This window comes from Rhinoderma darwinii, chromosome 11 (assembly GCF_050947455.1).
Source record: "Rhinoderma darwinii isolate aRhiDar2 chromosome 11, aRhiDar2.hap1, whole genome shotgun sequence".
NCBI lineage: Eukaryota > Metazoa > Chordata > Amphibia > Anura > Rhinodermatidae > Rhinoderma > Rhinoderma darwinii.
In genome coordinates, this window is record NC_134697.1 from 53250020 (window position 1) to 53267890 (window position 17871).

Genomic DNA, 17871 nt, shown 5'->3' on the forward strand with positions numbered 1-17871 from the left:
GATTTATGGGGACCTCTCGACTGCTCTCCAATAGCAGTGTAAGGAGGGTAATGAATGTTTGCTTTCAACCTGCCGAAACCTTTGTTCCTGCGGGAGATGAGCCGCTGCAGGATGGGTCTGGTTGCGGCTTATTGCCCTCTGATTGTTGAAAAAAACATGCATGCTCAGCTGGTTGGGAGAAATTGCTGTTGGCTAAATAAGTGGTTTTTTTTGGGGCAGCTATTTCATGTGTAGGGCCAGCTTTAGGCTGAGAACAGGTTTAGAAGTTCTACACTATATTTCATATTAATCCAAAACATTTTATAAATCAAGCAAAACAGTCATCTAGTCATTATCTGGTCTATTCGAATTGCCAAGATGGCAAATACCATCATTTGTCAACAATACATTGGGAATTATAAGCACTAAAGATAGCCATATACATTAGATGTTGTTTAGCTATACCTGACGATCTTATCTGGATCGGACGATTATTTGATGTGTATTGGACTGTCCTGACTTCCCCCTATAGCAGATGTCAAGGGGGAAAGAAGATTCAGGTGGCATGATGGAATTCAACATAACCAATCTTTTTTTTTTTTTTGTTCACGTATGAGATAAAAACTGGCAAAGGCGGTTGGCAGTGGCTTTTTGCCTTCTAACCATTGAATACACATGCACACTCTGCTGAGTCAGGAAGAAAAGGTGTTGGCCAACAGCTATCTTAAGTGTATGGGTAGCTCAGATGTCTGGAGACCATCATAAAATGCACTGGTGGCTAAGGCCGAATTCACACGAGCACATTAAGTCCGTAATGGACGGACGTATTTCGGCCGCAAGTCCCGGACCGAACACACTGCAGGGAGCCGGGCTCCTAGCATCATACTTATGTACGATGCTAGGAGTCCCTGCCTCGCTGACGGACAACTGTCCCGTACGGGAATAATGTTTTCAGTACGGGACAGTAGTTCCACGGAGAGGCAGGGACTCCTAGCATCGTACAGAAGTATGATGCTAAGAACCCGGCTCCCTGCAGTGTTTTCGGTCCGGGATTTGCGGCCGAAATACGTCCGTCCATTACGGACATAATGTGCTCGTGTGAATCCAGCCTTACCCTTTTAGCTAAGCGTATTATTTTTCATAACATAATATAGAAGTTGTGTAACACATTCCAGTGCTGTATAATGTCTTTCTTGACGCTTAAATTGCCATTGGCAGTTTCTCAAGTCTTATAACTTTTACTTGGTAGATAATAGAAGGGTCCACCTCCGTTTTTGTATTGGGTATACTTACTCATTGCAGGCTATGTGACCACTCCATGAACAGTCGGCACAAGAAACTGGAACAATACCATTGGCCAAGAAATTGTTCAGTGGGTTTTATTTATTCTAATCACAGAAATCGGCCGACATTTCACTAGTTAGATTGGTGTCAATGAAAATAATTTGGATAGAGCTACTCCCAAGGCTAAACTATAAAACATGACCATTTCATAAGGGAATGGGTTTTTAGTAAGCTTTTCTTTCATATTTTAAGGTCCTTTTTTTTAGGGTCTTCAGCTTTCCTTTCTCTCAAAGGCAATTCTAGCTTCATAATAGGACACAATTTGGCTCCGATGTGATTTTATGGGTTTCTAAGCCGTGTTAATGTAGAGAAGGCGGAGCGGAAAAGTCTCCTAATGAGAGAGCATGTAGAGGTGGCTGCAGGTATATTACTTTCTCCAATGGTAAGACATTTTTGGAACTTCTATTCACTGCCGCCATGGTCTAGTTAGCAGTATATGAGCAGAGAATATCATCCTTGGATTTCCTGACGAAAGAAGTATTTTGTTTTTCACGTTTTGTAAAATATTCTTATACAATATTGAAGTGTTCTAATTGTCTGAAATTCTTGGTATGTTTCTCTACACAACTGGATTCTATCCGCGTTGGTAGATTTGGCTATAGAAGCAGGTTTTGTAGGGCCAGGGTTACCATCCGAACAATGATGTGATGCTCCTAGAATAATTCGCAAGAAATGAGAAGACCTTTTCAGCAAAATTATTAGTTTGGTGAACATTTATCTTCCTTTATACATTTTGATATAGCAAATCTTTGCATTAAACTATTAACTCTCTAGCTTAGATGTGCATTGATGAACTTGGAAAGGCAACATGTGCAGAACACCTGTAGTTGGAAAACTATATCCTTAGGGTCAGAGCAGGCAAATTAAATGAAATTGTGATGCTCCAACTTCAGTAGAAATTATAATAGTTCTCAATATTTATGTCCTATATTGGTACTGAAAAGCTCTTATCTAGTGTTTAATACATTTCCGAATACAAATAGTTGAATTATTACTAATAAAGCTTTTTATTTTGTCTTCTAGATGACCCACTTGACAATTTTACTTCACCTTTGAATATGACATCATCAAATCTAACATCTCAAACAGTTATAAAGGGTAATGTGGTACCCCACCCAGACCTTTGGGTATCTTTTTACTTATTTTTTTTATAAACAGTTTTGACAAATTTTACGGTTCATTTTGTATGAAGGTATAACTCCACTTATTCCTTGTTAATAATGTTACAGCATTCACAATTTGACCATTGTATGTTACTGTATTTTATGAAAGCTATGATGAGAATACGCTGTTTAAAGAGGCTCTGTCACCAGATTTTGCAACCCCTATCTGCTATTGCAGCAGATAGGCGCTGCAATGTAGATTACAGTAACGTTTTTATTTTTAAAAAACGAGCATTTTTGGCCAAGTTATGACCATTTTCGTATTTATGCAAATGAGGCTTGCAAAAGTACAACTGGGCGTGTTGAAAAGTAAAAGTACAACTGGGCGTGTATTATGTGCGTACATCGGGGCGTGTTTACTACTTTTACTAGCTGGGCGTTGTGTATAGAAGTATCATCCACTTCTCTTCAGAACGCCCAGCTTCTGGCAGTGCAGACACAGCCGTGTTCTCCAGAGATCACGCTGTGACGTCACTCACAGGTCCTGCATCGTGTCGGCACCAGAGGCTGGCTACAGATGATTCTGCAGCAGCATCAGCGTTTGCAGGTAAGTCGATGTAGCTACTTACCTGCAAATGCTGATGCTGCTGCAGAATCAACTGTAGCCTCTGGTGCCGACCCGATGCAGGACCTGTGAGTGACGTCACAGATCTGCACTGCCAGAAGCTGGGCGTTCTGAAGGGAAGTGGATGATACTTCTCATCAGAACGGCCAGCTAGTAAAAGTAGTAAACACGCCCCGATGTACGCACATAATACACGCCCAGTTGTACTTTTACTTTTCAACACGCCCAGTTGTACTTTTGCAAGCCTCATTTGCATAAATACGAAAATGGTCATAACTTGGCCAAAAATGCTCGTTTTTTAAAAATAAAAACGTTACTGTAATCTACATTGCAGCGCCGATCTGCTGCAATAGCAGATAGGGGTTGCAAAATCTGGTGACAGAGCCTCTTTAACCCCTTCCCGACATTTGTCATATGGATACGTCATGGGAAGCCAGTGCTTCCTGCAAATTGCCGTAAACATACGACAAATAGATGGCACGGGCTCAGAAGCTGAGACCGTACCAGCATCCCCGGTTGTCAGCTGTATGTTACAGCTGACACAATGCTGTAATGGCGGGGACCGAGGTTAGCTCCGATCCCCGCCATTGACCCCTTAAAGTGTAGCTAAACGTTTGACGAACTTCTGCCATGTCATAGTGATATGTCAGAAGTTTGGATTGGTGGGGGTCCGAGCACTGAGACCCCAACCAGTCGCTAGAATGAAGCAGCTAAACAACTCGTGTGAGCTAAATAAATAAACCATACATATTTGGTATCGATGCATCCGTAACGGCCTGATCTATAGAAAATATTATGTTATTTATCCCGTACGGTGAATGACTGAAAAAAATAAATAAAACAATGCTGGAATTGTTGTTTTTTGGTCACTCTGCGTTCGAAAAATGTAAATAAAAAGTGATCAGAAAGTCGCATGTATCCAAAAAATGGTACCTATAAAAACTATAGCTCTTCTAAAAAAAGCCCTCAAACAGCTCCATCTAGGAAAACCTTAAAATGTTGTGGTTCTCACAACATAGTGACAGAAAATACATTCTTTTTACAAAAGTAATTTTATTGTTCAAAAAGTTGTAAAACTTAAAAAAAAGTTCTATAAATTTGGTATTGCCGGCATAAAGTTAACATGTAATTTATAACGCATCATGAACGTTGTAAAAAAAAAAAAAAATAACTAGAAAACTATGCCAGAATTGCTGTTTTTTGGTTACCTTGCCTTCCAAAAAATAGGATAAAAAGTGTTTCAAACGTCGGATGCAACCCAAAATTGTACAAATAAGAACTACAGCTCGTCCCGCAAAAAAACAGACCTAATACCACTATGTCTATGAGAAAATAAAATAAGTTAAGGCTACAATACATTAGGAAAGAAAAATATGCAGGCCTGAGGGGAACATTTCTTCTGGTTCAAGAGGCCCTAAAATTAGGGAACCAGGAAGGGTAGGGCCCAAACATATCTGCTGGAATCTAGTGTGCCCGTATTATAGCAGGACAAAAGTTTCCCAACAAAATTCCCCAAACTGCAAAGGTGCAGAGTGTGGACCAAAAGGGGGATAAGAAACGACACCATTTATCAGTGCGACACTGGCCTGTGTATAAAGGATTTCTTCACAGCGTAACAAATATCTATGGATTATTTAATATTTATTTTTTTACCCCATTATTATACCACCTGACTATGACCCTGATCTACTCTGCACAGATTGCATGTAACCCCACATTATAAACTAAAATACCAGTAAAGTTTCAAACAAAGCTACTCCCAAACAAAATTACGCTTCAAATTCCAAATGGCGCTGCCTCCTTACTGAGCCCTACAGTATGCCCAAACAGCTGTTTACTTCCACATATATGGCATAACCATACCCGGATGAACCCTTTTAACCATTTTTGGGGTATCTCCAGTGGTACAAGCTGGGCACGACATATTTTCCACTGAAATGGCATATCTAGGAAAATTGCAATTTTTACTTTGCACCATCTGCAGCGCAGTCATTTATGGAAAAGACCTGTGGGGTGAAAATGCTCAGAACACCCTTTAATAAGTACCTTGAGGGGTGTCGTTTCCAAACAATAGCTAGCATTAGGTAATTCCTCTATTCGTTGCCCGTGATTGTTGAAAAGGAATAGAAATTACTGTTTACCCGCCTGTCAACACTTTGTGAATAAAATGGCACTCCTCAAGAGTGGGACTTCTAGTAGTTATCTGCGAGTCTTTACACGTTCAGATGAATGTAATCCACTATCGAAATTAGTTAAAAAATTGTCGAATTGTACACATTATGGAAGCATGTAAAGCCACCCTAAGTTGTAAAAGTTTATATTGATCAATATTTAAAAGCCTTTAAACATTTACTGCTCCCAAAACGGTATTCTTAATATTCGGTAGAGTCAACCGTATTCATCTACGCCTCAAAAATATGTTTACTTCACCGTGTTTGATTTCATGGATTAGTTTGGAAAAGTTAGTGGATGGAATCATGACCATTTTCAATCTCCGCTAAAACTTAAATGGGTTATCAGATTTTAGTTAAACATTTTTTAAAAACTGCAAATGTCCTAAAAGAAAAAAAATATCAGTACTTGCCTATTCTTTTCCTTGGCAATCCAGCACTGACTTTCCCGCTGGTCCTTGGGGTATTCGTTTATATGTGGCCAGCATGTGACTGCTACAGCCAATTAAAGGCCTCAGTGGTCACGTGCCTTATTCCGGGTATGACCGCTGAGTGATGGGTGCCATGATGCCAGGTATACAGGATGTAACAGTTGAGGTCTCTGGCTTCAGCAGTCATGTTTTGAAAGCATGTATCAAGCACCAGGAGGACTGCCGGAGCGCCAGGGCTGGATCACTCGGGGAAAGAATGGGTGAGTACTAAATATTATTTTTTGGGGGGCATTTGCAGCTGTTTAGAAAAATGTTTTAACAAGTCGGATAACCCCTTTAATACAGATGTTGATTCAAATAAAAAAATATCCAGATCTAATTGACAGTTCTAGGTCTTGCAAAACCATTTTTCAATGTTGATAGTTGTGGGTTAGCATTTACTGGAATACTTAAACTTTGTTCCAACTTTCTCCACAAGGTAGCTTGGGTGCTGTGACTGCAAATCAATCCACTACTGAAAGTCCTCAACCACATGGGGAACGAGTCCGCAGAGCTGCAACCTCAAGGACGGAACGAATATGGCCTGGCGGAATCATACCTTATATAATACAAGGCAACTTTACTGGTTTGTGTATATTGACATCTTGAAAATTTTGTTGTGTCCTGAAGTTAGTTCGAATCCCATAAGCATTTATATCATGGCAATTTCATGTACATAAATTACTAAAATTGTTGTGTGAACGTCATGGGTCTCATGAACATTTTTGAAAAGTAGAAATGGCCGTACAGGTAAGCCAAGGATAAAATTGCAAATCAATATTGAGTGTTTTTTCTTTTATGGTCTTACACTATGGTGTTAATACGCCTGGCATAGTAAGTCGCCAATCTTTCCTCCATGTGAAGTCTGTGCAAACGAACTATAAAATCACCGGGAAGAATCTATCTGGATACATCATGGACTTTAAACACATTGGGTGATATTCATATTTATTCTCTGTGTGTGATCTATATGACATTGATTTTTTTGATAAAAGATATTTTTTGCCAAGAGAAAAATACAATCAATACGTGCTTAATTCTACATAAAGCTACATTGTTATTGTGAGGCGTTTGCAGCGTCTCACCTAGCACGCACTTTACCCTCGTGTCACTTTTACTAAGGGTCAAAATTTATATTTCTTCTATTGTTACACTTGAGGTTCACTTGTTTTAATGGTTTTATTTTACAGGCCACCAGAGAGCAATATTTAAACAAGCTATGAGACACTGGGAAAGATATACCTGCGTAACCTTTATAGAAAGAACGGATGAGGAAAGTTATATTGTCTTTACTTACAGAACGTGTGGGTAAGTATAAGGGCTGAAAGTTACAGAAGGTCTAAAATCTTCGTGCATTTTATACAAATAAATTGCAAAACTTAGTACAAAAAGTTTTTTTTCCATTTTTGTAATACTGCTTAAGGTCATGGGTAGAATAACAAAGATCTTTTTCATCTTTACTATCAGAACATACCAGTATCCCCCCCCCCCTCCCACCCCCAAACATTGATCAATAAGGAATGGCCGGTGGAATGTCTTTACTGTAATATTCACACGGTCAGAATTTTCATTAGACAAATTTGCTGTGTAGCTTTGTGGAAACCCGCAGCTGATCTCTGCTGCAGATTTGCATGTGGGTTAGCTTTTTTGAATCGCAATGAAGTGAATCTGTGCTTTTTAAGTGCAGAATCCACGTAAATAATGACCCTGCTTTGGATATAAAGATGAAGTAAAGATATATAACGATTACAGTTTTGTTTTTTTTTCCTCTGGAGCATGTGAATGGGGCATAAAAAACGTACAGAATCCACAACATGTGAACATGGCCTTAAAGGAAACCTGTCGGACGTTTGGAGCCGCTAAACTCCAGCTGCATAACGGCATTCTGGTAGTTTAGTGTCCCAAACGTGCCAACCTTTAAAACAGGCGTTTAGGAAATAATTAGTATGGTAAGTTAGAACTTACTGAAAGGAGTCCAGGTAAGGAGTCTGGCGGCATCGAGCGCATGTACACCTTGTTTCATGGTCTTGCTTCACCTAGTGTACTGTTCCCTTCTTCACGTCCTCAATGTGCATGCGCCCCATGCCATCGTTCTCCTTACCCAGACTCCTTTCGGCGCGTTCTAACTTACTATAAAAATTATTCCCCAAACCTCTGTTGGCATGTTTGAAAACCAAACCCTGGCTGCGTAACGGCATGCTGGTGGTTTAGTGACTCCAAACGTACTGATGGGTTCGCTTTAGGTGTGCTCCCAACATTTTGTTACTTTCCAATATCCAATATCTGTGCTTTTTTTTATTTTTCCCAAATAGAAATTAGTTAGCTAGTAAGTGAATGTAATTTAATTTAAGGCTATGTTTTCACGTTCTATGTTCGAGGCAGAAAATACAAGGTTGTTTTCAAGGGAAATCAGACTCCGAAAACACTTGGCCTAAAAATTGCCTGGTTTTTAAAGTGTTTCTTCAAAGTGTTTTTGGCAGAGTCTATTGGGAATGTTAAAAATCTGCCTCAAAAACGCCTCAAGAAGTGTCACTTTTTTTTACGAGGTGCATTTTTATGATGCGTTTTTTGAAAGTGTTGTAAAATTACGCTTTGTATGCACTACACTGCTTTTCACTATGGAAAACGCATGCAAACCGCTTACCATTGAATTAAAGGCATATTGTTTAAGCCTAATGCGACCATTTCACGCTCTGAAATATGCCTGAAAAGAAATTGTGAACTCTAACTATCAGAAATACGACAGTAAATTTGTGCAGATTTCCGCCCAAAAGGTAAAAAGAGCCTTAAAATAGTAAGGCTAGATTCATGCCATGTCTGGCATATACCATTTGAACAAAACAAAAAAAATTGGTTATGTCAAAAAGGTATCCAATTGGCATCCATTTAACGTCCGAGCAATACCCAAAGTTTGGTAATTATATTCTAGTTCTTTGTTTATGGGGATATTGATATTTGTCTATGCTTTTGCGATGGCCATTTTTTGGAAAATAGAACATAAAATGCGACCACTTTTGATTTATGTTGGGTTCACATATTGTGGTCATAATAATTTTTTTGCCGCAAACTGTGTTGCTGTTATTTTCGCTAAATTATGCGGTTTTAGCGGGGTTTGCTGCAAAAAACACATTTTGACCGCAATGTGTGAACTTGTCTTCTCAGAAGCGGATTTCCGCCTGTCTTTTCTTGTCAGAACGTTTTATCAAATAACAAGGAGACCGTTCTACCATTCGTTGCCGAGAAGATAATTCAAGAGACAAGCAATATGAATGCGCTTCCTGTTGCCACAAAAAAAGGCTTTAACTAAATAGAAAAAAAGGCCAATATCTCCATAAGTAATGAAAAAAAATTAAAATACCAAATGTGGACAGTCATCGTAACTTCTAAATTACTATTCTACAGTAATTCTTATGTTTTCAGTTGAATTTTTCTTTAAATATTTTGAGGTGGAGAGCCATTGAAAGATCGTTTAATTTCCTAGGTTTTCCAATATTGCCATAATTAGTAGTCTGAATAAATTCCAATGAACTATTAAGGGTGCGTTCACATATATCAGTTGTATCAGCATCAGTATTTTTGTCTCAAGTGATTACAACTGATGCAAAAATGTATCCGGCTTCTTTCACACTACCGTTAATATAAGTTTACCTCTCTTCCGTCAGATGAAGAGAGGATCGAAAGCTTAAATGAAAAGCAATGGTTACATTAGAATTACCATTGATTGCTAATTCTTTTGTTTCAGTTGCTTTCTGTTTGTCTCTGTTCGCTAGGTTTTTGTTTTTGTCACGGAAACAAAAGTTCTGCAGACTGCACTTTTGCTTCTGTCAAAAAAAAAAACAGAAACCTAGCCAACAAACGGAAATCTATGGTAATTCTAACAGAACCGTTGCTTTCCGTTTAATCTTTTTATCCTCTCTTCCTCTGACGGAAGAGAGGTAAACGTATATTCACGGTAGTGTGAACTTAGCCTCAGTTGCCATCAGGTTTTCACAGTTTTACTACAAAACCATCAGTTGTCATCCGTTTTTAATATCCGTTTTTACCACAATGGTCCACCAGAAAGGTAGTCTAGGCTCTGAAAATGTGACAATTTTATCAGTGGCGCATGGGTTATGCTAGATTGGATGCATGATAGATTAGATACATGTTGTCCTTGTCATTTCACAAAACTTCTGAAGTGATCCGGGCATGTCAGGGCTCTCCTTCTCTGCTCCTGTCCTACAGTGAAGTATGCCACACACATTGTAACGTCACGTGTGTCCTATTCAATACACTCCCGAGGCTGGCACGGAGAGGGAGGTCCCAGGAGGCAGCTGCTGTCCACTCACCTCAGATCAGATCTTCGTAGCTGCCTTGTGAACCTGCAAAGACGGCAAACACTAGCCCTAACTTCAGGGAGTAGCTAGTTTTTGGCGCCTTTACAGCTACCCAATCCCACTCAGCATCTCCTACCTACCCCACACCACACTGGGATTGCTGTTGTCTCTGTTCACATGATGGGGTCCGGGTGTCGGCTGTTAAAAACGGCCATCTCGGTACATTTTTTGGCGCCCGTTTTGCATCTGTTTTGTGTCCGTTGTGTCAGTTTTTCCGTTTTTGACAGCCGATTGTGACCTGTTTTGCTTCTGTTTTTCACTGTCCATTTTAAAAATAAATAAATTTAATGTGTAATTAATGCCGCAGTGCCCTCTGTAGATAATGCCCCTCTGCTCTCTGTATATAGTGCCACAACCTCTGTAGATAATGCCACACGCCTCCCCTGTAGTTAGTGCTACTCATGCCCCTTCTGTAGTTAGAGCCACTGATGCTTCCCCTGTAGATAGCGCCACCCACCGCCCCTCTTGGAGGAGCCCCTGACGTCAATGTCCATATATGGACCGTGACATCAGGGGTTATTTCTGGATGCAGAGTTTCCGGCCAGAGCGTTGCTGACGCTCTGGCAGGGGAATCTTACGCTCTTGGAGGAGCCCCTGACGTCACTGTCCATATATGGACAGTGACGTCAAGTGCTCCTTCTAGAGCTGAAGAATCCCGTCCACAGCGTCAGCATTGCTCTGGCTTTGGATTCCGCTCCTAGAGGGAGCTACAGTAGCGCTATCTACAGGGGGTTGTAGTGCTTTATACGGGGGGGGGGGGGGTGGCGCTATCTACAGTGGTAGAATGAGTGGCACTAAATTCCACTCCAGCTCTCCAGCCAAGGCGTTGGGTAAGCTCTGCCCGGGGATTCCCACGCCGGGTGCTGCCGGAAGGTGGATATGGCAGCACCCGGCGTTTATCTTGTGAACAATACATTAAATAGGATATGGTGCCGGACCTCCCAGGGAGCTGGACACAAAAACAGTGCAGGTAACGTTTTTGGATACAGTGCCTTCACCGGTCCGGCGCCGTTCGGCAGCACATCTTATGTTTCATGTGCTAGAACAGATACCATAGAATGCTATGGGATCCGTTCTAGCATCCGTTTCCCTCCAGCTTTTCTGCAACACGTCGGAGGGAAACTGACAGAGGCAACGGACATATGTGAACAGCCCCTATAGGATGATAATTTATGTGCCAAAGAAATATGTTTAATAGAGTGTAGAAAGGATTCTAGTTTCGTAATTCAGAAAGACTGAGGCTGTCTGTCTATAGGTTCCATATGTGTGTATTTTATTTGTTAGAGTACCAGTCAAACTGTTCTAAATTGCACCATAAATAATCAGACCTGTATGAAAACTACATTCTTCACGTTGAAGCTGTTCGTCAAGGTTGTGCTATTTCAGTTTCAAAACAAAAGCCTTTTATACAAAATAATTTCTTACTGCAGAGCTCGCCAAATAGAGTCAGATATTTACGGTGCTGTGATCATAGAGGCACTGCAGTTGTGCCTACATGATCAACTGTGTGGGAAGTGGCTGTGATTGACATCTGTCACTACATGGCAATGAGGCAAAAATAAGAAAAAAAAAATGCTGCGTCCTGAAGGGCAAAATTGGCTGCGTCCTTAAGGTGTTGGAGCTAAAATTTTGTTTTCTTCTCACAAAAATTGTGAATGTTAAATTTTGTCAATTAACAATCTTGTTGCAGATATTAATAACCTGTTCAGCCAGCAAAAAAAAAAGCTAGATTAGTTGATTTGTCTTTGTTTACTTTGCAACAACATTGGTCTATTTTTTATCTTGTGTATTTTGATTACTTTATGTAGTTAATAATATATTCATAGAAAACTAGCCTGTGATAGAGGACAAGACATACAATGATTCAAAGGCACAAAAAGTTTAAAATTATTTATAACTGTTTTTACAATTTTTTAAGCTGCTGTTCATATGTAGGTCGACGTGGAGGAGGTCCCCAAGCTATATCCATAGGAAAAAACTGTGATAAGTTTGGTATTGTGGTCCATGAACTGGGACATGTGATTGGGTTTTGGCATGAACATACTCGTCCCGACAGAGATGAACATGTGGCAATTGTAAGAGAAAACATACAGCAAGGTGAGAGACCCTAAGAATATTCTGAGCGTCATGTTCCTTATCTGTCTACTACAGCATTTAGGTTAAAGTGGAAGCACCCATAGTAGGGGAAACAACGGTTTTAGCTACCAAGTGGTAGACATACAAGCTTAAAGGATCGCCAAGTGCTCGAAGGACGTAAACATTTGCTGTTCTCGGTAACAAAGTCTGCAGCCGAACTATTCATCGGAAGCGATGTGGCTTGCGTTTTCATGGCTGAACAGCCACACACAAGCCTGGGACTACCGTGTGTTATGCCAAGTAATGGCGAGACTGGTGTAAAGAGCACATTCTGTTGCTTCTAGAGTAGATGAAATGCTGATTTTTGGAGTGATGAATTATGTTTAATTTGTAGTTTGATGGGAGATACCAGTAAAAATGTTACCTGTCTGAATGCGTGAAGGAGGAATATTGATCAGGAGCGATCATACTTGAATCTTCGGGTTAGGGAGGCAACAGACCATGTTCACACAACATATTTTCAGGTCTATTTCGGAGTGTAAAACACTTGTATTATGCTATGAAATACACTTGAAACACGCCTACCAACAGCTTCCCATTGATTACAATGGGAAACGCACTGTGAAGTTCATACAAGGCATATTTTTATGCTGCTGAGTTAAAAAAAACTCGTCATAAAAATACGCTTTGTTAAAAAAAAAAAGGACGTTTCACTTTTTTAAAAGCGTTTTACAAGCTGATTTTTCCAATTGACACTTCAAAAAAACGCTTTGAAAATACAGTTAAACGTTTGCAAAAATCAAAAACCCTTTGAAAGTAAGCTCCAAAAACAGCTGGATTTCAGAGGCTGTTCTCTCATTAAATCTGCTCTGTATTTTTCAGCCTGAATATATACCGTGTGAACATAGCCTTAGACTTTAATTCATATAGTGCCAGGTAATAGAATTGTCACACTGTACATGGACTGTGACTCATTTTGGAAAATATAACCGTGTCTTGGGAGAGTATCCTCTATCCATCACACACTAAGCTTTCATGGTATCTGCTCATCAATTTATGGAAACCTTATGTAGATCTATGAAAAAGTACTGGTCTCCTTGCAGAGAATATTTTTTTTCTCCAAAAAGATTTTGGATGAGCTACTTTATGTATATTTGTAAGACACTAGTCCCGGAGACAACCCAGCCTATTGTATGATTATATGACTTGGTAGCCAATATTGAGACTTGTGGTAATGGATAAATGGATATTGTGTTTAGCAACAGTTATATAGGAGTTTTAAAGACTTATTTTTTTGTTTTCTTTGTAGGTCAGGAATATAACTTCCTTAAGATGGAGCCGGGAGAAGTGAATTCTTTGGGAGAGACATATGACTTTGACAGTATCATGCATTATGCCCGGAACACATTCTCAAGGTTGGAATCTAAGGTTATGTCTCTTAAGTTCTTCATAGAATTTGTTGTTTTTCTATTTGCCCTCTTAAGTATCTCAACTGTTTACTTTTGGAGTATGTTAAATGTTAAAATATCTCTGGTTTATAATGTTTGTTTAGGAGTTTTTCTATTATAACGGCGAGTTCTTGTTATTTTGTCCTTCACATATAAAATTATATATTGTGGAATTTCAGTGCAGATTACGCACTGAAAATCCACAGCAGTTTACAGCGCACCACAGATTTCACACGTTGCAATCCATAGGGTGAAATCCGCATAGCGTCAAAATCCGCGTGTAACACTTGCAAAACTTTTTGCGGATTTGCAGTGAAATACGGGCTGGAGATAATTTGCAGCATTTGAACTCAACCTAAGGCTAGTTCACACAAACGAGTGCAAACTCTGTTTTTCACCTACGAGTCGCACCCGGGACCGGTTTTCACGAATCCTTCATAGACTGGAGTCCACTGAGAGAACCGTGAAAATGTACGAAAATAGGACATGTCCTATTTTTTCACGGTTCCTTCACGTGGTCTGTTAAAACAATGGCCGTGTGAACAGCCCCATTGAAATGCATGCGTCCGTGTGACGGCCGTTAGAAAAACGTCCGTCACACGGACGAGATATATGCTCGTCTGAATTCGGCCTAAGAGTCTCCAATAAAAAACAGACATCTGTTTTGGGCAGTGGGGGGAAAATGCTAAAGTGCTAGAATTCTTTTTATTTATTTATTTTTTTTTTTTCTCCCTCACCCAAAATTGGACAAATCTGTTTTCACTACAGTTCGTATCACTTTTTCACTCCCACACCCCAACCCTTGTCAAACTTATAGGGATCCAGTAAGTTGAGATCGAAGATTCTGTCCGTCAGGGTACCCACACTTTATATCAAAACCGTTTTATTTGCAATTGAAACTTATTAATGACCATTCTATCCCCCCCTTCCATGTCTGGTTTGTGGGCAGAGGGCCAGTTAAAGGGGTTTTCATGGTGATTACGCTGGTGGAAGAGGATGAGTGGAAGATTGGGATTAACCGTAGTCCTATATTAAATTTTTTTAGGGTTTGGTTGGATTTAGGCTTTAATTCCTGTGGTGTTAGGTAATGGAATGGTCATAATGTACCCGGACACCCTGTATTTGTCACACATTTTTGGAAACCATAAACATGTCGCCGGAGAGTCTCTTTTTTTGCATCCATCAGACTCTGGGAATACTTGGAGTCCAGGATTTACAAGACATTTGAAGTTTGACTTTTAAACATACTGTATCTTTTTTTGGATATACATTATTACGTGCGTGCAGTTACGCTTGTAGATTGCACACCCATTTCTTTTACATTTGGTTTGGACCAGATAAGATACTTGTAGATCTCTGAGTATTCTTGGTGTCTGCTCATCCGCTTCCTTGGACCTATGCAAAAGTGCCTTTATTCAATGCAGGGAATATTTTATCTCCTAGAAAATATGGAGATCCTTTTGTATGGCAGAATTAAGGTCAACTTTTAACTCAAATGATGTATACAAGACAATAGGTCCAGAACTCCCTTTTTTGCCTTATTAAAATATAGAGGATATGCTTCCGAGGCTTTGGAAACACAGCTGTGTAATTTGGTGAGTGTAAACTTAGTCTTGCCTCATACTGCGGTCAATTGTTAAATGGCCACTAATATAGAAGCGGAAACTGTAAACTGATTCCAGGGGGCAGCTGTAGGCAGGCTGAATGTAATTCGGAAAATGAATGCAAAAGCACAAATCTGCCTGGTTAAAAGCCATATTCTTTTTGTCTATCAATTGCACCAACCAGCTTAACTTGACATAAGGCTGCTATCTGGTAACTGTTTTTTTTATGAAGAATTCCACCCAAAGCTGCATAATAAATTCTTAATCTCAGATCTTCATATGACATTGGAAAGGAGTCGGTTCATGACGGTTGTTGGCATTCAGTTATTCAGTTTCACACAAGTTCATATTGTAAACAAAAGCCGTCTTGGTACCGATGTTAAATGATATGTGGCCACCTGGTAGTGTACTTAAGAAATATTTACAAGCTGTAGGGTGTAGGAAAAAAACCCTGAAAACATGACACGTAATTTATCCTATTAATTTTCCTGGAGTAATGGTCTATAAACTACAGACATACAAAGGACCCTTGTATGTAAAAACGAACAGCGTAGTTGCTTACAAACAGTCATTTCAGTCTGGTTTATTTCATGCTTGTGACTGGGCCAGAATCTTTTCTGTACATTCAAGCATTTTGCCAGTAGTCTCCATTAAACAGCATATTCACAAAAAAAGGATTCAGAGGGCATTTGCAGATAAATATATAGACCATGATTCGTTTGACAGAATATAATGTAACCTGCTCCTGGCCTGGGCAAATCTTTTAACCTTACTAGGTGTGCCATGTAAGCTAAATGACAATCCCCTAATGCCCCAACCTCTGTTCTCACGACGGAATGTGGGTAATGTGTCTTTTTGATTGTACGGCCTTTATTGCTAGCTGAATGTTTAGCCAGGAATGGACTACATACAAAGGCACTGGTCATTAGGTGACATTGCTTTTCTTTTTTTTTTTAGCTCTTATGCTTAAAGAGTAGCTAAACGTTCGACAAACTTCTGACATATCATAGTGACATGTCAGAAGTTTGGATTGGTGGGGGTCCGAGCACTGAGCCCCCCACCAATCGCTAGAACGAAGCAGCTGAAGTGCTCAGCCGCTTCGTGTCTGTTCAGCTCTTTCCGGAAATAAATGTATCGGTGTACGGACTCAATAGAAAGTCTATGAGCCCGTACTCCGATACATCGGCTTTCCGGAAAAAGCCGAACAGAAACTAAGTAGCTGAGCGCTCACACGAGTGCTTCAGCCGCTTCGTTCTAGCGATTGGTGGGGGTCTCTGTGCTCGGATCCCCACCAACCCAAACTTCTGACATGTCGGTATGACATGTCAGAAGTTCGTCAAACGTTTTGCTACACTTTAATATTGAAGTATTTACACAACATTCTTTGCAAAGCTTTCTGGCTCATTTTATAATGACATTCTTGTCTCTTCACTCACAACACTTGATTCGATTTACAGGGTAAAATGAAGTTCATTTTATGATTTGATTAAGGTTGTGCTTTTGTGGAAAAGGACATGAAATGATCTCTCTTTACCACTGAAACCCCAACCAAAAAATCAAATATTGCAAAATTAAATACCTCATGCACACGACCGTATTTTTGCACGGATCGGTGCGGGGGCCAGCAAATACGGACCGCATAAACTCAGGACAGCTCATTTTACGGACCGAATTTGCAGATTCACTAATACTGGTGATTTGTTGTGAATCCGTGAGTCCGGATGACACATGGATGCACAACAATGTTTTTTTGCGGTCCGACTGACCGTAACGGACCCGTGGTTTTGTTGAATGCAAAACCAATACGGTCTTGTGCATGAGGCCTAAAATACAACCAGTCCAAGAATTTAACCCTTGGTGTCTTTGTAGTGTTTAATGAGTGTTCCTATTGGGGATGAAGTCAAACAGCTTTTTTTTTTTTGTTTAGAGCTTCCATGATAATCCTATTTCAATTTAGAAGAAATGTGTTATTCATAGTGAGAGCAAAGGCACTTTCAAGATAATGGAAGTCATTTCCATATCTAACTGGTTTTAAGCTAGCGGGAAATGAAGCATTGGGGAAAACTGGTAATTAAAAATAAAAAATGCAATTGAATGCTTTCGGGGGGAAAAAAATATCTCAAGTCCTAATGGAAAATAACAGCAGCGTCTGGATACCTTCTAAAAATTGAGTTATGTAGAAAATCTTTTCTTGTAGAGACTTTATTCTTTGGGTTTTCTTTTTTTAAATGAGATTGCAAAACTCTAAATCTAATCTTTGTTCAAATAAAACCATTTACTAAGAATTGCAGCTTTTGGCACCCCCATCTCCTTGTAGATTACAAAGAGTTTACCTAGCGTTGCAACTCCAGTTTTGTCCATGTCTTTACGAATTAGCAATTCATCACAGTCAACTGAAGAGCTTCTAAGAATTAAAGATATTAATCTTCCTATAACTTGAAAAGAGCCATTGGAGATAAAAGAATCATCTCCAGGAATGACAAGTATGTCAGCGTTGACCATGAATGAGCCTTTGTAAAGGGGTAGACGCTATGTGAAGGAATGAGACAAAATGCAGTGAATTGTAGGTACTATATGTAGGAAATATGAGAAATTGCCAGTGATTTGTTGTGCTAGGTACAAAGTAACATTAGTATTGAGTTTATTGCACAGAACGGTATATAGTTACTAAGATA

At 39.7% G+C, this 17871-nt stretch overlaps 1 protein-coding gene across 1 annotated transcript in view; it reads left to right on the plus strand.

The window, feature by feature from the left end:
• TLL2 (tolloid like 2) overlaps positions 1-17871 on the plus strand; it is a 144508-nt gene that overhangs the window by 96271 nt on the left and 30366 nt on the right. Inside the window, exons 3-7 of the mRNA XM_075841504.1 lie at positions 2347-2421; positions 6132-6278; positions 6883-7000; positions 11987-12165; positions 13454-13559. Of these exons, the coding sequence (XP_075697619.1) occupies positions 2347-2421; positions 6132-6278; positions 6883-7000; positions 11987-12165; positions 13454-13559 (625 nt within the window). The remainder of the gene's footprint in view (positions 1-2346; positions 2422-6131; positions 6279-6882; positions 7001-11986; positions 12166-13453; positions 13560-17871) is intronic.